The sequence below is a fragment of the Alosa alosa genome, chromosome 20, assembly GCF_017589495.1.
Source record: "Alosa alosa isolate M-15738 ecotype Scorff River chromosome 20, AALO_Geno_1.1, whole genome shotgun sequence".
NCBI classification, from domain to species: domain Eukaryota; kingdom Metazoa; phylum Chordata; class Actinopteri; order Clupeiformes; family Clupeidae; genus Alosa; species Alosa alosa.
Window position 1 is genome coordinate 7,778,723 of NC_063208.1, and position 20,632 is coordinate 7,799,354.

The following is a 20,632-nucleotide window of genomic DNA, read 5'->3' on the forward strand; positions in this document are numbered from 1 at the left end:
CGTGCCCACTGGCAAATAGCCCTAACATTGCACCATCAGTGCCTATTCTTAAATTCTGCGAGCCCCACCAACCAGAGCATGACACGACAGGAGATGACTGAGATGTTGGGCAGACTTTGTAGCCAGCATCACACAGACACGTCGCCTACTTGGTGATTATGTCATGTCCTTGGCCTAATGTGAAAATGAATGTCTCTGTTAGGCCTATAGGCCTAGTCAGTGGCTCATGTTTTGTGTCTATGACAATTGTAGGGATGGTGATTGGTCAATCTGTAGGCTACTTTCTTGTATATAGAGGAGCATCTTTCTCTTCAGTTGGAAAATCAGGGTGTTTATTGACATTTAACAACATCAAATCTCACTCACACTAAGGGCCTACACTCACATACTCAACTAGCCTACATCACTTACAGAACAAGGAACGCCACAGGACTCCAAGAGGTAAGAGGAAAGTAAATCTGCTCACCTCCTGAATGCAATTAAGTGGGAGTAACCCAGCAATCTTTGTAGGCAAGCATTAGTGACTTGAATAGACCAATTTCACAGTGTCCAGGTGTCCGGCCTCATTGATGTTAATGATACCTTAATTGGCAGGGTAACATGTCTTCCTGTTTCTGTCTTTCCTGTGGACTTTTCTTTTGCTGTCTATGGGACAGTGCTCTTCCATAGGAAGTTGATTTACACAGCGGCCCCATCTTGTGAAATGGGCTAATTAGATGTAGGCCTATTGGCAGCTAAGGGTAGCTCCATGCTCAATGAACAGCAGGGTAACATGTGGCCTTTTTGATTGATTGAAAACCAGACTCCCTGCCACATGCATTCTGGGCCATCTGCAGCTGTGTCACTGCACACAGGCTCCTTAGAAATGCATTACAGTAGCCGAGTCAAGGTGAGAGATAATGGTCTGTACCAAGAGCTGGATGGCGTGTTGGGTTAGGTACAGCCTGATTTTTCGACATGATTGAGCAACAGATGCAATCTTATCAGACAAGGTCAGCTGGCCATCAGTCATGACACAGTTGTCATGTAACCTTGGTAGAAGCAAGAGATAAGGCTTTCATTGATGAAAATGTGGGTAATTCCAATTATTCTGAAGTCTGGTGTATTTAGGCCTCATTATGGATAAAAAGACAGACCAGAAGGTGTTGGGTAATTTGCTTTCAGATTGAGTTTTATTCTCTCCCATTTTCTAAACGTTGCAACTTTCTAGATGTGGCAAGTGTCACAGCCATCATTTCTGTGGTTTGAGAATAACCTGAGCCTTCGTGCTGCCCTGTTACCTAGCAACTCAACAGATAATTCCCCCACTTTCTTTATTTTTGGCAGAGGCTCTTAGAACCTTATTTTTATATGAATGTATTGAAACATATGACATTATGCCATCTCTTTAGGGTGCTGTCTTTTTTGGACAGTTCTACGAAAGGTTATACTGCTTTGTGAATTACCCCAGTCAAAGTATTTACAAAAATAAAGTAGGCCAACTTTGATTTTCTGTAACCCTTACTATTTACCTTTACTTATCCTTTTTAATAAGCATCAAGATGATCCGTGTAATTTTGGTCTTACTAACCTTAATTACCCTCAATTAAAAAATAATAATAAAAAAAAAATCGCAACTATTTTTGCAATTTTCACTTCCTCTTGCAATTTCTTCGCAACAAACAGCTAAAAACACAGCAACTTCCATTGCAATTTTTTAGAAAAGTTGTCGCAAAATCAGGCATTTTAGATCGCAACAATCTCAAAAAATTCTCGCGAAATCCTGGAGGGACTGCTTTACGAATCAAAACCAAACTTGGTATATGGACTCGGGACCCGATCCTGAGGACGCACAATACATTTGGTGTACTTTGACCACTAGGGGCGCTGTAATTAGGAAGACTTTCTCGTATTGACACCAAACTTGGTACGTTGATTCGTGAACACATCCTAAGGACCCACAATACATTTGGTGACGTTTGACCACTAGGGGCGGTATGATTAGCACTTTCACCTATCACAACCAAACTTGGTATGTGGACTTGGGATTACATCCTGAGGATGCACAATTAATTTGGTATGCTTTGCCCACTAGGGGCACTATATTTATTAACACTTTCACCGATTGAAACTAAACTTGGTATGTGGAGTCATGACCCCATATTAAGACTGCACAATTATTTTGGTGACCTTTGACCACTAGGGGTGCTATAATTATCAACACTTTCACCGATTTAAACCAAACTTGGTATGTGGACTTAGGAGTACATCTTGAGGACACACAATAAATTCGGTGACCTTCGAATCCAGTCCAGTTCAATCCAATCAAGTCCAATCCAATCCAATCTAACACAACACAGTCAAGCCCAGTCCAGTCCAATCCAATCCCAACTCCTGCTCAACTGCTTAAATGCTTGGCCCCCTCATTGCTGCTTGCAGCTATATTTTGCACTCTTTTTGCTTTTGTGGCACCTTTAAGGAAATTAGTTTGTAGAATTAATTTTCTATATGGTTTCACTAAAGACGCGCCATGTGTCTCATGTGTCTTGAAATCAAAAGCACCGCAGTAAGAATATGTCATGATCACTAGGCCCTGGATCTAGAGGGCTGGTTGAGGGTTGCTGGGAGATGAGTTATGGACTGATAGAGTGTGGTTGGGTCACCTGAGAGGATGTACACATCAGACCCAAAACATCTGATGCGATTGCGATGTGTCACAGCACATGAGCAAGAACTAGAAATATTGGGTGACTATATAATGTCTTGACTAAGGGGGTTGAATAAATTTGCAAGACACTGTAGGCCTATTTTTAAATGCAGTATAGTACAATACATAAATTAAATACACATTATTTCAGACAGTGTGTTGTGCAGTCAAAAGTCAAACCAACTACTGAACACTCAAGAGAAACCACGGTTTGGGATAAATGTGTGGTTTCCTGTTTCCTGCGTGCTTTTTAAATGTGTATCACATCCTCTCACATCACTATCTTTCTCACAGTGTCTGTTGACTCTTTTCACCTGATCTCACTTCTGTAGTGAAATAGGTTGGATAGTCCGGAACCTTCTCTAAATTTCTGTGGCAGGCCTGGCTATAATTCCTCATACTCATGTGAATAAGAGGCTACGCGAATGTGGGAAATATGGGAAATCACGCTGATAAAGACAACTGCAAACCTGTGTATGAAGTAATGCAGACTCAGGTCAGAAGTACAAGTTCCATCAAAGGAGGGAGAAGGTATGGTGAGCATTTCCGTAAAAATTACTGCTACTACTACTACTTTTACTACTACTACCACCACCACTAATAATAGTAATAATATAATGTCTGAGTGTAGGATTCCTATCTATAATATTATTATTATTATTATTATATTATATTAATATAATAAAAATAATTCTCTATTGATATTCCTGTTACTCTATATAGATATAGAAGATTAGGAGTTACTCTCTTCTAATTGCTTTAAATCATTTCAGTTTCTTCTTTAGGCTGTTGATTAGAAAGACTTAATGTTGCTTTTTCTATTTTCAGTTGGTGTGGCTATGCCAAACAAATAGGCAGTATATAATCTTTTACCTTCAATTACAAACATCGCGACTGACATGAAGCCATAAGGTTTTTTGGTCACTAGGCCTAATCTAATAATAATAATAATAATAATAATAATACATTTTATTTAAAGCGCCTTTCATGTTATACCCAAGGACACTGTACACAATAAGACAAGAGTTACATAGACATAAGAGCAACATAAAAGCATCATACAGGGACAGTACTAGACAAGAGTAGCAGACATGAAAGCAGCATAAAAGCAATATACTGGGACAATACATTTAGATTGTACACTTACAATACACTATACATTCAACAGGGGACAAACATTGACAACAAAAATAGAATAAAAAATAAAATAAAACAACAATAGATAGACAGGGGAGCGAGTGGGGTGGAGGAGGGGTGGTTATGAGTAGGAAGGAAAAGCTAGAGTGAAAAGGTGCTTTTAGCATGCATTTAAAGGTGGACAGTGAAGTGATTTGACGTAGTGCAAGTGGGAGGGTTGTTCCAGAGTTTGGGGCCAGCCACGCTAAAAGCCCTTTCACCCATGGAACGGAGATGTGCAGTGGGGGTGGATAGGAGGTGGGCATCAGCAGGTTGGTTGGTAAGGGGTCAGAAGGCTTATATATAAGTATATATACTCTTTATTTCGTGAGGGAAATTTGGTCTCTGCATTTATCCCAATTTGTGAATTAGTGAAACACATAGTGCATGTACTCAGCACACAGTGAGGTGAAGCACACACTAATCCCAGCGCAGTGAGCTGTCTGCTACAACAGCAGCACTCGGGGAGCAGTGAGGAGTGTGGTGCCTTGCTCAAGGGCACTTTAGCTGTTCCTACTGGTCGGGGTTCGAACCGGCAACCCTCCGGTTACAAGTCCGAAGCGCTAACCAGTAGGCCACGGCTGCCCCACTTGCACTTGCACTCACTTGAAAGATAGGATGGTGCAAGATTATGTTGGGCTTTGAAAACAAGAATGATTTTGAATTGAATACAGTATTGTACAGGGAGCCAGTGTAGTTGATGGAGGATGGGAGTGATATGTTGCCAGGGCCTGGTACGGGTGAGAACTCTTGCTGCGGAATTTTGTATGTATTGTAGTCTGTCTAATCTCTTTGCTGAGACACCAAAGAGCAGGGCATTACAGTAAGTCTGGAGGTTATGAAAGCATGAATGAGAGTCTCAGCAGTGGGGTTAAGGGACGGGCGGAGTTTAGAAATGTTTTTGAGATGGATGAAGGCTGTTTTAGTGATATTTGATGTATTTGATGTGAGAGTCAAAGGAAAGTGTAGAGTAAATTATGACACCAAGGTTTTTGACTTCAGAGGTAGTGGTGGTGAAGTAGCCAAGGATGAATAACTGTGATTGTTTAAGCTTTTTCAGTACAGAATCTACACATCAATGTTGATGAATGTAATTTTTATTGAGTTTATTGTGTATTTTATAACTGTAAAGGATGAGAAAAAACAGGACTGATCTTTTAGATGTGGAAGTTTCAATCAAACTGACTGAACCTGAGGGGCATCACAGTCGTCAAGGATCTAAAAAGTAAGAAAACATAATTTAATCCTTCAGCAAGGGGAGTTTACAATGTGAGGTTCTAAAATTCCATGTTCAATTCAATGAACCCAGATAGTCTTTAGAACATTCATTTTCTAAAATTTCTCTCACACCGGTGTGACTGATTTGAGTGACTGTGGTGAGTACTAGGCTATACTGAGGTGGGTACTATACCCCACCTCAGTTTTCAGTTGGCATACAGTGTGAAATCATCGTCAATGTTTGTTTCATTTTTATAAAGGAGCACAGCTTCTGCATGTGTTGAGATCCCTATATCAGTTGAAAATCAACAAAATGTCAGTGATGAGGACCCGGAGAGGTATGGATAAGGAGTCTATCCTACATTTTCTCTTGATTGCTTTAAAGGATTCTTTTCAGTTCAGTTGTTTTCAAATTTAAATGAATATATAAAAAGCTAAGTAATACTGAATTACTTGAATTGCAACGCTTTATGTTTGTGAACCTTATTGAACAGAAGTCCATTTAGGCTCTTCATAAGTGACTGATGACAGTGATTGCTTTGCTCTGTAATTCATGCAATTACATGCAGCAACAATACAGTATGTTACAGTATATGTTCGTTGAAAACAATCTTGGCAAACTGGCATGAGGGAATTAGTTTGTCTAACACATCAACAATGAGGAATTTATAGAATATTTACTCATGTTATGGGGCTATATGTTTCGATGAGCAAATCTCAAGGAGGACAGAAGGAAGCAGTGACCTTTCAGATCTGGAAATTTCCGTCACAGTGAATGAGGATATTACAGCTGTCAAGGATCCAAGAAGAGAAGAATTGTAGGTTGTTTATTACAGAGTATGCCTATCAAGTATCAAAGTCTTTTTTAAGTGTTTTTCATGTTGCACATGGATCAATTGAAAATCAAGAGACTTTCTGTCGTACGAGTTGTAAGAGGTAAGATTTTGCATTTGCACTCCTCTTCACCAACAAATCAGAAACACTAAAAGGCTCATTTCTTTGCTCATATATGATAATTTTGCAATTTTTCCTGAGCTTATTATTGTGTATTTTATAACTGTATAGGACGAGAGAAGACAGCACTGATCTTGTAAATGTGGAAGTTTCAATCAGACTGAGTGAACCTGAGCGACATCATAGTCGTCAAGGATCTAAGAAGTAAGATAAATACAATTCAAGGCTGTTCATTTGAAGACAAATATGGAAGAGTAATGTTGCCTAATTTTACACAGTATGCCAACCAAACATGCACAATGAGGTGGGTAGAGTATGTGTCAATGTTTGTTTCATTTTTAAAAAGGAGCGCAACTTCTGCATGTGTTGAGGTTGAAAATCAAGAGAATGTCAGTCCCAGGAGCTCTGAGAGGTAAGAGGAAAGACTAAACACCTAGTGTTGTCTGAAGGAGCAATACAAGGCTTCCTAGGTGTTCATTTTGCCACATTTTTTCTTTATAGAATTATTCCATTCGCAGAAAAATATAACTTTAACATTTGTTGACCTTAACCATTCAGACATTACAGACGACCAGAGGGCATTTTTTTTTAATAACACATGTAACCAACACACCCGTACAAAAAATGGTTTTATATACAGAATTTGGTTTAATATTATCTGAGAGAGAGGAGTTCGCACACTGAAAGAAATTACTAAAAACAAAGTCTACAGAAAAGAGTTTTTCCATTTAATTTTGGGAGCAAGAGCAAACAACTCTTGGTTTAAACGCACCTGGCTAAACTCTAGATCATCTGAGCGCAACAATACTCTCCTGCATCCGTTTAATATTAACTGAAAATGCTTATGATCTTATTTAATACATGTAAGGATGGAAGCAGGCAGCACTGATCTTTTAGATGTGGATGTTTCCATCACACTGGGGGAAACTGAAGGATGTCACAGTCGTCAAGGATCTCAGAAGTAAGAGAAACTCATTACAACCTATATGAAGATGGCATGATGTTGCCTAATTTTACATACAGTATATGTCATTTAACAATTAGGTTGGCAGTGTGCATCAATGTTTCTTTTTTTTAAAAACTTTTTTTAAAGGAGTGAACAATCAACAAGTCGTCAAGGATCTAAGAAGTAAGAAAACATCTTTAGAGAGAGTTGTTTGTTGTCGCTCTATAAGGGATTATGCTGTGTTCCATTGTACTCAGAACTTGGGGTAAAAGCGACCTCCGATTCGGAAAAGTGCAATGGAACAGCCATTCAAGTCGGGAGTCCAAATCGGAAACTCAGGCAAGGTCCATGTAGACTAAATTGACGAATTCCATGGTTGACGTCACAGCAATATTGAACTTTAAAGGGAAACTTGGCAGGATTAGCTATATTTACCCCTCTGCTGGAGAAATTGTGCATTATTCTATTTCAAACTGTGGAAAAAGGTAACAATAAAGCACATGGATTTGTTTACAAGCTAGCGAAACGGTTAGCATAAGTTTGGCAGAACAATGTGGATGTTACAAGGTAAGAAACACAATTTAAAACGAGTTTCTTGTTTCTCACTTCTCTTTCCGGGACGGTAGTCTCAATGTTGCAAGGTTGGTTTTCCGCCTGCGGACGCTAGGGGCAGCGGGGAAAGTCACCATTTTCACCGGGACAGGTCATTTAACCATCCAAATGATTTCTAAACATGTTTATTACGTTGAAATAGTTTAAGTAGAATTACCTGTTTGTCAATTTTTAAAAAAAAATCTGATAGGATAATGGAGAATGACAGGAAGCGTGTGGGAGAGAGAGTCAGGGTGGGATCCGGAAAGGACCACGGGGCATGAATCGAACCCTGGTCGCCGGCATACGGTGCAGGTGCCTCAGCCAGTCACGCCCAGGGTCTTGGTAGAAGTTTTTACTAGCCTACTCTCATCCTTGTTAGCTAAGCTAGCTACATCAATGTGACTAAACAACCATAACATTAGATTCCTGTTGGCATCCATGTTCTTCCAAGAAGATGCACTGGAATGCATTTAGATTGGAAGTCTGGAAAACCGACACAGAATAATCGACTTCCGACTTGCAATGGAAAGCAGCAAATCACTGAATGTAATAACAAAGATAGACTCTGTTTTGGCAGAGTGATTTCAGACTGTATGTATTCATATTACAGAACACACAAAGTCAAAGGTATTTTTATTCGCCAAAGCTTTAATCGCCGGGGATTTAAGAGGTAAGTAAAAAGACATTTCCTAATTTGTGGTCATAGTGCATACTCTGTTCGATAACAAATCGCTATATATACAGTATAATATGTGTTAGTGTGAAGTTGGTTACATCCTCTTTTGTTATTACTGGTAACATGACACTGGCCTGAATTTGTTTTTCTTGAACCCAAGCCCAGACTGATTAGCCTGACGTAGCCATACTCAATTCTAGTCAGAATATGATTCTGATACTGCTCCATTGGGACGTAATTATGGGTTTTCAACCGATACAGGGGGGGAATGCCTCTGCACTCAATTGGATAGACATAACCAATCAGAGCAACAAAATAACTTACCATGAAATGTAGGAAGAACACACGAACCATCCTTCTTCTCCACAAATGCCTTAACATTGTTTTCTGGTCTTTTGTAAAAGTTATTGTGCCGTCAATATCTCCTATAACACTCATTAGCGAAATCTAAGAGATACGTAGTAGGGTACGCTATTAGGAAAAAACTGATAGCTTATATCCCCTCCGTTTTAAAAAATAATTCTGTTGAACACTGATATGCTACAAACATGTTATAAACAGCTGGGAAAGGCTGTCGCAAATCCCTCGAACAGGTGGTCAATCAGAGATTTCAAACGAACGAGGGAACAACATGTCACAATGCAACACGCTGTTTTCCCTTGATGAAAGTGAAACCATGAGTTTTCCCACATCTCAACTTTGGCCAAAGTTTTCAGAAATAATTGTTTTCAGTGATAAAACCATTGAATATCATTGAAATAAAATGCATATTCCATATGGGGTCTTAGAAGCCATCTGTCTCCTTCTAGCCACAGCGTTTTTGTTGCAAACATAATCAACCTAAGCATGCTCAGATGACGTGATAGACGACGCGTTGTTGCTCACCTGTCCATCATCCTAAAGTCCGATTTGATTGGTCCGCCAGATTTCGGGCGAGCATAGTTGCTCCACAATGGAGCAATGCCAGACCAAACTTCCCGACCTCAAATGTTGTGGTACGTTCGGATGGCACCCAGGCTGATAGGGGTGACCCCTATGTTCCTTATCTGATAGGGGTGACCCCTATGTTCCTTATCTTATATAGGGGTCACCTATGCACCTATGAATATTTTTCCCATTCAAATGAACCATGCTCCTTCAGCCCTATTCTTTTTGGCATTTGGAATTTTCAAAGGTTTGAAAGGCAGTTACTTTGTCCAGATAACTTATTGCACCTTTTCTCGCAGTGTTCCTCATAAACCTTTTCTCTAATGCAAATTAGGATCTGTGTTCCTTCAGTAGCAGAGCCAGTCCATCCATACTGTACACCATTCTTTTTTGGCCCAATGGTGTGCTACAAGGTTCTAGTTGTTTACTTCATTTCAACAAAGAAGCTAAAATGCTAGGTTATACTGATTCATGTTTTTCATTTGTCTTGAGATGGCTACATTACTTCTAAATGAGTAATGTAGCACCATTTCCAAAGATATTTTGATTGTAATTATCTGTTTTTTCACCGTCCCTGTAGGAAGACAAAATGTGCTGCTAAAGTCTCGCAGAAACCAGATACATTAACAGTGGATGGAAATGAGGGCAATCATAGTTGCCAAGGCTCTCAGAGGTGAGTACACTTATACATTCTATGCAATAACATAAACAATTTAGCTAACTACATGGGAACACTGTTAAAGATGCACTCCAGCCATTGATCAACCCCTAAAAACTCATCTTACTCAGTGAAATGAGTTAATGGCCTTGAAAATGGCTTGTATGTATCTCATACCTACTCTGCCTCATCTCTGATCATCTCTGATATCAAATTGTCAATGCAGTGTCCAGGTGGATCAGTTGCCGTATCTATTGTTCAGTAATATTTAAGGTCTGGTGTAATATTTATTGTAATTAATATGTAACAGCTATTCTTACATAATGTACAGGTCAGAACATGAGGGCTACCTACATAGTGTCCTAAAGTGGAAGTGCAATCGCTGTGCAGACGTGACAAATTCAACCAATTGGATTAAGGCGAAGCCCTCTGTATCCACAGAAGAGGGTTTTCCATTGTTTGTGCAGACCTGTAGTTCTGGACAGTTTGAGTGTACACAAACTGGTATACGCTGGGTCTGTTCTACAGACGTGAAGATACAGTATCGTGTTGTGAATTGGGAAGTACTTCATGGGATAATGGAATCATATGAACCAGCTGGTCCTTTGCTGAACATTACACTTCTAGAGGGGGAACTGGAGGAGATCCACCTGACACATTTTCTCTGTTTGGGAGGTGTTAAAGCATCACTGCATGATTCTGTGAAGGTTCTACATTGGCAGAAGAGTGGAGTGTCCTTGGAAAAATGTGACTTGACCCGATTCCACGGCAGAGTCTCTAAGCCTACCTTTTCCTTTCTCGGGCTCATCATCAAGAAGTTTCAAGACTTTCTGTCACTTTCTGCGCATGGGGCATTGGTACACTACTGTGCTGGAGTTTCACCCCTTATTCTTCACACTTATCTCATGCCCGAGGAGCCCATTCTACTACAGCGTGTAAAGGAGAACAGTGCCAACTATTGTCCGATCCCTCTACCCAGACCTGAAGAGCCTTTAAGGTTGGGGACCTTCTACCAACTCAGAACTTCCTGTTTTTCCGACATCACTCCTTCAGAGATCCAATTTAGGTATCCAAGAATTGTCCCAAACTTCTTTAAAGTGCGCATTGAAGATCCCAAGGACAAATTTAAAATGGAGCTGATTCGCGTTCATGACCGTGAATGTAAGTGGATTGGTGAATTTCATAAGGATGAATACAACAAGAGCACAGCAAAGAGGCAGGTGGCGATTCTGGAGAACTACAGCCCAGCAATGATTGAAAATGAGGCCCATTTTATTGATCATCACAGAGTTACACTCATTGAGCGTGTGACATGTATACCTCCCATAGCAGAAGAGATGCTCTCACAAGGTTTGATCCATAAAGAAAAACATTCAAACATCATGGCAGCAAGGACCAGTGAAGATAGAATGAGGGAGATCTACAAATGTCTGCAGTCTAGCGGAACCAAAGGGAAGGCCCAATTTTACCAGATCCTTCTACTAAAAGAGCCCCACTTGGTGAAGCATCTGAATAATTCGCATCACTGATCAGGAAGGGTGTCCTGCAACTGTTTTTTGAGAACCTGATGTTATTTGATGCCATTGTAAACAGTATTGGCCTGATAAATCATATTGTTTTGGTGGGGACACGGACACCTGGAAATATTGATATCACAAAACCTACAAATGCATTCCGTTTAATAAAACAATGTTTTCTCTCTCCTTTTTTGTTTCTGTGCAATCATAACCAACCTCATGAAATAGTCACCTGGAATTCTGTTTGATTTAATTTGACTGAAAGACAGGCAGCATGATGGACTGGTCTGATGGAAAGCCATTCCAACTCAAGTGGTTGAGAAAATAGCAAGAGTGAAAGAAAGTCACTCATCTCAGTAAATGTTGGCTCTGCTTTTAAGAACAAATCATTATTTTCTTGTTTAAACTCTGTTTGCTTAGCCTACTACACAATCTCACGTGTGTTATTTCAACCTTCAGTTTTGTTGCACAAAGTAACAATAGTCAAAATAAATATCCATAAAAAATTTAAAAAATCCATAAATGTGTGTCCAAACTTTTGACTGGTGTAAGTTGTGTTTCCTGGAGCCTTGGTGTGGTTTGAATGTGTGCAGCCTATTAACCTCGAGTTCATCTGGCAAAATGCTGGTAACTCAAATATAAAAATTGGGGTTATACTGTGGAGACCTACATACGATTGTGACAATTGATTAGGTGGGATATCTATATGAAGTTATTGTAAGTCAAGGGAAGTTACTAAAATATGTTCCATGTAGAAATTAGCCTATTAACAAGTAGCCTATGAAAATAGGCTGAATTAATATTCACATTTATTTAGATTTTTGGTTAGTGCATGCCATAATTCTGGGATAGGCCCATTATAAGGAAATAACGATAAACATGTATCAGATGTGTCCCTCTCTAACATAGTACATTTCTGCAGAGGTATTTATTACCATATTCTAATTTATTCATAGACAACACTATCCTGCACTTTATATTTATTCAATGGCTATCTATTTTTTTGTATTTATTGAAACTATTTATCTTCTGGTGTGCTTTCGTTACATCTGTGGTACAGAGAAACTGGAAATTTGAATTTCACCTTGGGGGGTTATTACAGTTTCTATCTATCTATCTATCTATCTATCTAACGATAATGGAAAAGTTGTTTGTTCAGTTAGGCCTAAAACTGTATGCTGGCAAAGTTTGTTTTGATGTTCTGCAGTTTATAGGTTGTGGTGGATGTGGTAGAATCACAGGATGGGCTGTCCTCCGTGTCTCCGTGTCTGACCTACAATTTAGTAACAGATTGAGGCCTTTGGGGAGGGCCTGTTTTTATGGTTCCGTTTAGGTGACAGAATATATTTTGCAATATGAACATATTAGATTAGATTATTCAACGTTATTGTCATTGCCATTGCAATGCAGTTTTGCGTCTAACCAGAAGTGCAAAAAAAAAAGTGCAATGTGATATACAAAGTATAGGCAGTTGGTGCATAGACAGGACAATAAATATAGTGCAGTGTAGACAGTAGTATACAGTTGATTTACAGAAGGTGGTTTAGAGTAGTATAAATGAAATATAAATATGTGCAGTGTATAAGCAGTTACCTTAAGACTAGAATAAATATGGCTATGTAATATGAACAATGTATGAACAACATGTACTGTATGTGCAATGTAGTAGCAGTAACATTATAATAGTAAGAATAGTATGCAGTGTATTACAGAATATAGAATAAGAAAACAGAATAAATGTGGATATTCAGTATGAAAAATAAAGACAGATATGTACAGAATGTACAGCTATGCGCAGTGTAACAGTACCAGTAGTAGTAGTTGTAACAGTACCAGTAGTAGTAGTTGTAGTGCAGAAACAGTAACATTATAAGAGTGGTAAGAATAAGTGTATGTGCAGGATGAGTATGAAGAGCAGTAGAAAATGTATATATATATATATATACAAGTGTAACACTATACAGTATTTTGTAAATAAATAGATAGAACACTATGGATGGGATAGGGTAGTGCAAATGTAAGTCCGGGGAGACGCGCTGGGGGTTGGGTGTGTGACTGTGTGTCTGCCTCCTTGTTGTCCCTGTCAAGGTTGCCAAGTCGTGGACACCTCAACAGGGAAGGAGGCATCGGGTAGGGGCGGTGGGGGGCTTAGTTGGTTGGTTGTCACTGGGGTGCAGAGCTAGCGTTCAGTAGGGTGACAGCTGCAGGAAAGAAGCTTCCTCTGAACCTGCTGGTTCAGGTGCGTAGAGACCTGTAACGCCTCCTGGAGGGGAGTGGGGTGAACAGTCTGTGGTTGAGGTGAGAACAGTCTTGATTATATATATATATATATATATATATATATATATATATATATATATATATATATATATATATATATATCGGAGAATAGACGCGCCGGGTTTTGATGAAATTCATCACTCTCACAACAACGTTCAAAATCTCATGTAGGTCGGGACTAACTAAGCTGCCTTGACACGAGCGCTTCCCTAAAACACAGTGCGTCCATTGCGCATCGGGTGCTCCCTGGGCCTAGGTTACAAATAAAAAATAAAAAAATAAAAAAACTCCTGTTTTTCACGTCAGTTCGCGCCCCACCTGGCATGTCTCCGCGACCCAGTAGTGGGCATAGACAGTAAAAGAAAGACAGTAGTGGGCCACCAGGGTTGCCAACTCTCACGCATCTGGCGTGACACTCACGCTTTCAGCACCAATCTCACGCTCTCACGCACACTCAAGAAATGTCACGCCAAATCCATTCTTTTTTTTTGCAATCCGTTCATTTTTTGTTGATGACTAATCTAGACCACAGCATTGTTTCTAAATGACAGGATACGAGTTTAAGGTATACATATGTCTAGACCAACAGCAGGTAGGTCTAATATCCGCCTACAACGTTCTCAGCGCAGTTTTCTCTGATTGTTGATTCGCTGACTGTTATGCTGCGATAAACGGTTCGCGAAAAAATTAACTTTCAAGAAATAATCATATTAGGCTACTATAGCTCTGCGCTCATTTCAATTCATATAGGAGGAATATTTCACAAACTTTTCGTTCCACACATGACAAACCGTAAACCAGAATAAACAGCAGACCTTACCGAACACAAAGGTGTAATGCAATCCCCTGTACAATAAGCCGTTCCAGAGAGTTTGAAATGGTAGCAAATTTCTATATGGTCTCCAATTTTGGGCTTTAAGTGTCTTAAAACTGAGCTGTGCTTAAATACCTACATATGTGTAAATATTAAAATCAGAGGATATACAGCTCATGGCTAAGAGTTTGTCGATGTAGCCATAATGATTTGTTTTCACAAAATGCTAAGCATGCATGTATTTAAGTGTCTTAAAAAATGTGCTTATATTGGTCAATGCATAATAAACAGGCCAAATAGAAAATAAATGTTAAATGTTAAATATAGCCTAGACATAATATTAAAATCAGATGATGTAGGATAGTATAGAGTTAGATAAAGTTGGATGGCTCCAGAACTCACACCAGTCGATTGGGTCTTAAAGGAGCCACACCACTTTTATGACACTATAGCTGTTCTGTTGACCTTTAGATTTGTTGCTACTGGGCATGAAGGGCAGGCCAATTATGAGTTCTGTCCAACATTGATGGTAGGTTTAGAAAAAAAGTCAGCACATTTTAATCATATTGCAATAATACCAATAACCGTGATCATTTTGGTCATGCTTTTTCATCAAATTTTCATCTCTAGTGGCTGGTAGACTTTGGAATCCACCAGCCACAATGGTAGGTGGAAAAATATTTTAGGCTATTTCCATCCCTGCTACATATGTACACTCATACACACATTCATAAGTCTCAATCTGTCCATTTCTTTCCACAAAACTAGCCAGAAGTCATCATTTAAGGGGTTATTTTTCATTTTTTTCTACTGAGCTACTACCTTTTTCAGGTGGGCAGGGGGGCCCTTTTCATGTCTGTGCCCAGGGGCCCAGTGGCTCATAATCCTTCCATGCCACGGGGTTAAAACACTGGTCTTGTTTTCAAGTGCAATCAATAATTTAATTGTACATTTTGAAGAAACCATCCATCCATTTTCCATTCTATTAGTTTTTAAAAAAAAAAAAAAACATAAATCAGGGATTATACTGTACATAGCATAAAAGTCAGGTGACAGACATTTTTAAAATTAGGTTTAGGGAAAAATGTAACGCACACGCACTATGGCTTCACAAAATCTCACTCCAGCCAAACGCCCAAAGTTGGCAACCCTGGTAGTGGGTCGCGACACAGTTTGAGAAACGCTGGCCTAGGCTAGACCTATGGTCCTTTTCTGAGCATGGAGGGAGGAGCTGACTTTCTTCCAATGAAAACAGCTATGTCTGGCATCACGTGGTAAACTCGTATGAAGCGGAAACTTTTTGAATGCAAACGGGCGCGGGTTTGTGCTTGCCATTCAGCGAGGGAAAGGTGGAAGTAGGATACCATCGTCCAGACACAACAGAAGAAAACAAGTAGCAACCTGAGATCAACTTAACGTCAAGAAGTAAGGAACAACATTGTCCGTCAATTTAAGGCGTTGTAACGTTAACGTTAACTTACAAAGCATCTAGAAGCTAGCTGTTTAATTGAGATGTGATGACTAACGTTACGTGACCTGATAAATCTGGTTAGATATTCATGCTAGGTAGCGGTAGCGCTAACGGTAACTAGCTTGCTAACTGTAGTTAAACTGGTAAGTTAAGTTAAACTTGGTTAACATTTATGTATTAGGTGTGTCGTAGGTCGTGTGTCGTATTTGACACTATATTGTTTCCCATGTTTCGCGTGACGGCAAAACTGTCAGGAAGGACTCGTCTGAGACATGTTTACCAAGCGAGCTAACTTTAGCTCGCCAAGATGCAAACGTAGAAGATATTAATATTAACTTTGCCAAAGTTTGACTTTTAACTTGCCCAAATTGGTCCTTTAACTTGTCAACTAACGTCAACGGGAATTTTCCTATTTAACTGTGCCGATGTTTTGATTGCATAACGTTAACGGAACGTTGAACTAAAATTACAGTGATTGGTATGACATAATTCTGTCACTGTATTTCTATAGGTTTACGTCACTCACGATGTCGCACAAGCAAATCTACTACTCAGAAAAATATGACGACGACAAATACGAATACAGGTGAGTACGTTGTGTCCAGTCTTGTTGACACTAACGTTACCTAAACGTCATCTTGTATGGTAACCTTGACCCAGCTAACTTAATGTGCTTCTCTCTTCCGCTCCGTATAGACATGTCATGCTGCCTAAAGACATCGCCAAGTTGGTACCCAAAACCCACTTGATGTCCGAGACCGAGTGGAGGAACCTGGGCGTTCAGCAGAGCCAAGGCTGGGTACACTACATGACTCACCAGCCAGGTAGGAATTGACGTTGCAATCACACACCAGCTCAGTCTCTACTTACAGCACCTGCTGTCAGCTCTTCTTGCCATGCAGTGATGCATGACTTCATATAGCCCTGGCAGTGGAGGCACACAAGGAAGTTATTTAGAAAAACTTTTCCTGTTTCTAGCTACTTTCTGTCCACTTTTTTACAGTCCCCCACACACACACACCTTTGCTAGATAAGGCAGGACTGTACATATGGCTGGCACGTGTCGTATTTGGTGTCATAACATTTGTACTTGCAGGAAGTCTCTAGTGACGATAACAACGGTGCTATGTCACATCACGTATATGAATGAATCGGGTGAAGTGTGCGCAAGCTGTCCTACGGGATTGTTTTTCCATAGTCCATATGTCTGGTGTGTCTCAAAACCTAATTAGCATTAGTCATTCAATCTCAGCAGAGAGTATCAGGTGCACAGAAAGCTGTGTGAGCAGGATTGCCAGATGTTGTGTGGCTCTCCTGGTCGCCAGCTGTGAGTGTTGCTTTGATGGAAAGGTGTGTCCACAGAGGGCCTCCGTTTGGCTCCAGGGCCAGTGCGAAGACTGGAAATCGATGAGCTCATGTTGCCCTTTGTCCGTCAGTAGGCCAAGTTTAAGGTGTTTAAGGTGCTTTGTTTAGTGTGTTTGTCAGTATAGGCCAAATTTTGTTTAGGGTTTTCAAGTTTTGTTTTGGGTGTTTCTCAGTAGGCCAAGTTTTGTTTAGTGTTTTCAAGTTTTGTTTTGGGTGTTTTTCAGTAGGCCAAGTTTTGTTTGAGGTGTCATTCTACATGTGGCAGATTCACTGAATGGATTTTCAAGCTGATTATAGCCTGCACTTGAAGGCTCACACTGAATACCACTGCATGGTTTTTAAATCATTGTCAGTGCTTTCAGGACTGAATAGATCTCATGTTTCTTCGTGTCAGGTCTTTGTAGTTCAGTGTGGTAGCTCATCTAGCAACTGTATTATTGCTGACCTATGACCAGGACACATGCACAGGTGGCCCTTTGTTAAGATCATGTAAACAGCAGGTGGTCAACAATGAAGACTAATGTACTATATGGCATTAAACAGGAGGCTCTTCAGCCAGCACACTTATTTCCGGTGGAACATCAGTCAAGGCATCTTCTGTTGTATTCTGCTCCTTTTGTGTTCACTCTGACACTTAACATCTTGTTATGCCCAACAATGCAACTCTTTATTCAACTTCGACACACACATAAATCCTTCTGCGTTTTAACATGCTCATTCATTAGGTGAAACACTCAACCAAGTCTGATTAAACAGCTATGCTAAAAATAACAGGTATTGTAAACACTAATTACCACATGTATGTACAGAAATAAATGTATAATTTAATTTTCTACATAAAATTATAAAATATTATATAGGCTTTATATGGCCTGATGAAAGTGGACAGCTAAGAGACATTGGCTACTGAAGTTGTGTGCAAGATCTGCTCCACTGAAATCTGGAAATAGACAGACAACCAATCTGAACACTTGTGTGTGCACCTACCAGCGGAATATTCCGCATTGCCAGCCTTTGCTGGGCTAGCAAAAAAGCTACTTAAAACTATTATCGCGGTCACTCATCTAAAATCTTCTGTAGTCTGTACCAACCTCATACGCTATGCATCTCACGTTATTACCGGCCATGCCGACTATGAGGAGGGGCGGAACGTGAAAGCTGGGGGCTGCTATCGCACAGTCCAGGCTACTGGAGGGGCAGCGAACAACTTACGCAAATACCGAATCCCGATTACCACTCTGCTACTGTCTGGGGCTTTGCTCAATGAATGAAGTATAAGCCTTACAGTGAAAGACGGAGGTCTTCTGATTCTGTAACTCTAACAAAATGAATGGTTTCTTTTAACACAGTGGAGAAAAACACATTTGGTGCTTCAGTGCTGTAACTAGCCTATGTGACATTCAGCAATTTTCCTAGTCGTAACAATAATAATAATTCCTTAGGACTATTTTGTGCTAAAACATTAAATATTTTAAGTTCAATGTAGGCGACAGTGTGAGATATGTAAAAATAGACAATGACAATGTCACAATCTGGAATTATTTGAATAAGATGGTAGTTTCACATAGACTTCTAAGTCCATTATTTTTGCACTCTGGCTACCCCTAAGTACCCTTCATATGCATTTAGTTATAGGCTCAATTTAATTTCCAGGGAAAAGTTTTTTTTTTTTTTTAAATGTTTTAGCCTATGTTACAGCAGGGTCTATAGAATTGGTGTGTTTGGCATATGGAGGCGTGGTATCACGATGGTTGCTTCCTATCGTGATGTCGGTCAACCATCACGATAGACAACCTTGTCCATCTGCCCAACCCTAGCAAGCAGTTATTATATATTTGCCCTTGTAGATGTTTTTCACCTATGTGGTGTATGAAGTGCATTTTACTCTTTGAAGTGAAATGCTTACACACAACTTGCACTTTGTCTAAAAGGCCTATTTATTGGGAGGCAAAAATGCTCTAAATCTTGTGTAATGGAGTAATGGTTTAGACTTGGTTGAGAATCAATGACAGCCACACAGATGTACTTTGGATTTTTTGTTTTGTTTGTTGGTTATTGACTGATTTCAGCCTAGTGAGAGTTAAGCAGCAGGGAAATGAGTATTTGTTGTACCTTGGAATCGAACCAGCGACCATGACGTGGCTTCACAGGCATTTTAAGTTGGAGGAGCAAAGCAGCGGGAGTAACTGAACTGAACTACTTGAATTGCAGCCAGTTTGGAAGGACTGGTGGAGGGCAGCAGCTTCCGCTTTTGATTAATGGAACTCACGAAGCCTCACTTTATCTTGTCTTTGACAACTGCGCATTTCCACCTTTTGTCTACTACTGTTTGTGTGTGTATGTGTGCATGCGCTTGCGAGTGTGTGTGTCCACAAGCTTGCGCGTGCGTGTGTCTGTGTGTGCATGTGCAATCGCTTTGACCGTCTAAAGTGAAACCTTTCCAATTTCTCTGTGCAGAACCGCACATCCTGCTGTTCCGTCGTCCACTACCCCAGACAGCGTGACACTATACGAAGGGAACCGAGAAGGGGCGGGGAATGAGAGAGTGAACTGCCCGAGGTGCCAGCGTGACGATGCCATTTACAGGAAAGGGATCCCGGCTGGACAGATGCACTATGCCTTTTGTAAAGAGCTTGCCTGACCCAGTGACCAACCCCACCACTGCCCCACTCCCCATGTTTTTAACCCTTCAATTAATTATACTGTTCATATGTCGCCCCTGCTCTGGGTCTGTTTGGTGCCTGTATCGGAGTAACTGTAGTTACCTCTTTAGAGGCGTAATGATGTTCTTGTGATGTTCTTTCATGTCTGTATGTTTTCCCTCCTCTTCATATTTAACTGCTCTTATCTGTGTTATCCATATATATATGTGACCCCCTTGTTGTCCCATGTGGTTTCAGAACAGCTTACTATGTATGAACTTCATTTTACACTGAAATAAATCTTTCAAACAACAACAAACAAGACTTATTTTTGTCTTTAACTTGGTAGTAACAGGTCGATTTCAAACAGCAGGATCCTTGTCATCTATTTTGTTAAAACCTTGATTTGGCTTCAAGTGGCACCCTTCTTGATATAATTCTATGGCCTCACCTTTTCCAAGACCCACATGTTAAAGGTTGTATCAGCGATTGTGGGGTAACGTCACTTCTGTTGATCAAACAAAACAGAGCTAGCTCGCTACACCCTCCCCCTCCCTCCCGTGAAATTGAAACTCCTAAATGCGCATCTCATCGGTTATTGGTTGGAACACTTTTTTGCCTTTGAGTGGTTGCCAACACTTGTTGGTATAGCAATTGTTTTTGTGTACAGATCTCGGAGCCTAGGCTGCCTACAGAGAAGCGTTTTTT

The 20,632-nt window shown here is 40.1% G+C and overlaps 2 protein-coding genes across 6 annotated transcripts; both read left to right on the plus strand.

The window, feature by feature from the left end:
• Window positions 1-76: 76 nt before the first annotated feature.
• On the plus strand, window positions 77-11,538 carry LOC125285109 (NACHT, LRR and PYD domains-containing protein 1 homolog). Of its 5 annotated transcripts, XM_048229370.1 has the most exons (12): window positions 77-152; window positions 373-441; window positions 4,995-5,087; window positions 5,341-5,418; window positions 5,951-6,016; window positions 6,146-6,238; window positions 6,381-6,446; window positions 6,903-6,995; window positions 7,128-7,163; window positions 8,185-8,244; window positions 9,758-9,850; window positions 10,167-11,538. In XM_048229370.1, the coding sequence occupies exons 3-12, from the start codon at window positions 4,996-4,998 to the stop codon at window positions 11,362-11,364; spliced, it is 1,875 nt and encodes a 624-aa protein (XP_048085327.1). In that variant the 5' UTR covers window positions 77-152; window positions 373-441; window position 4,995; the 3' UTR covers window positions 11,365-11,538. The 5 variants fall into 5 exon arrangements, with proteins under 5 accessions (XP_048085327.1, XP_048085328.1, XP_048085325.1 ...); XM_048229371.1 differs by lacking the exons at window positions 77-152; window positions 373-441 and adding an exon at window positions 850-889; XM_048229368.1 differs by lacking the exons at window positions 77-152; window positions 373-441 and adding an exon at window positions 2,691-3,217.
• A 4,196-nt stretch (window positions 11,539-15,734) lies between these two features.
• On the plus strand, window positions 15,735-20,243 carry cks1b (CDC28 protein kinase regulatory subunit 1B). Its single transcript, XM_048229778.1, has 4 exons — window positions 15,735-15,871; window positions 16,429-16,503; window positions 16,614-16,741; window positions 19,740-20,243. The coding sequence occupies exons 2-4, from the start codon at window positions 16,445-16,447 to the stop codon at window positions 19,784-19,786; spliced, it is 234 nt and encodes a 77-aa protein (XP_048085735.1). The 5' UTR covers window positions 15,735-15,871; window positions 16,429-16,444; the 3' UTR covers window positions 19,787-20,243.
• Window positions 20,244-20,632: the final 389 nt, after the last annotated feature.

Excerpts from the sequence above, each read along its gene's own strand:
- cks1b (XM_048229778.1), top strand. The coding sequence starts at position 16,445 with ATGTCGCACAAGCAAATCTACTACTCAGAAAAATATGACGACGACAAA. Across the intron at positions 16,504-16,613 it reads GACGACAAATACGAATACAG|ACATGTCATGCTGCCTAAAG; the intron begins GTGAGTACGTTG and ends CGCTCCGTATAG. Across the intron at positions 16,742-19,739 it reads CTACATGACTCACCAGCCAG|AACCGCACATCCTGCTGTTC; the intron begins GTAGGAATTGAC and ends TTCTCTGTGCAG.
- LOC125285109 (XM_048229368.1), top strand. The coding sequence starts at position 3,123 with ATGGGAAATCACGCTGATAAAGACAACTGCAAACCTGTGTATGAAGTA. Across the intron at positions 7,164-8,184 it reads AGTCGTCAAGGATCTAAGAA|AACACACAAAGTCAAAGGTA; the intron begins GTAAGAAAACAT and ends TTCATATTACAG. Across the intron at positions 9,851-10,166 it reads AGTTGCCAAGGCTCTCAGAG|GTCAGAACATGAGGGCTACC; the intron begins GTGAGTACACTT and ends CATAATGTACAG.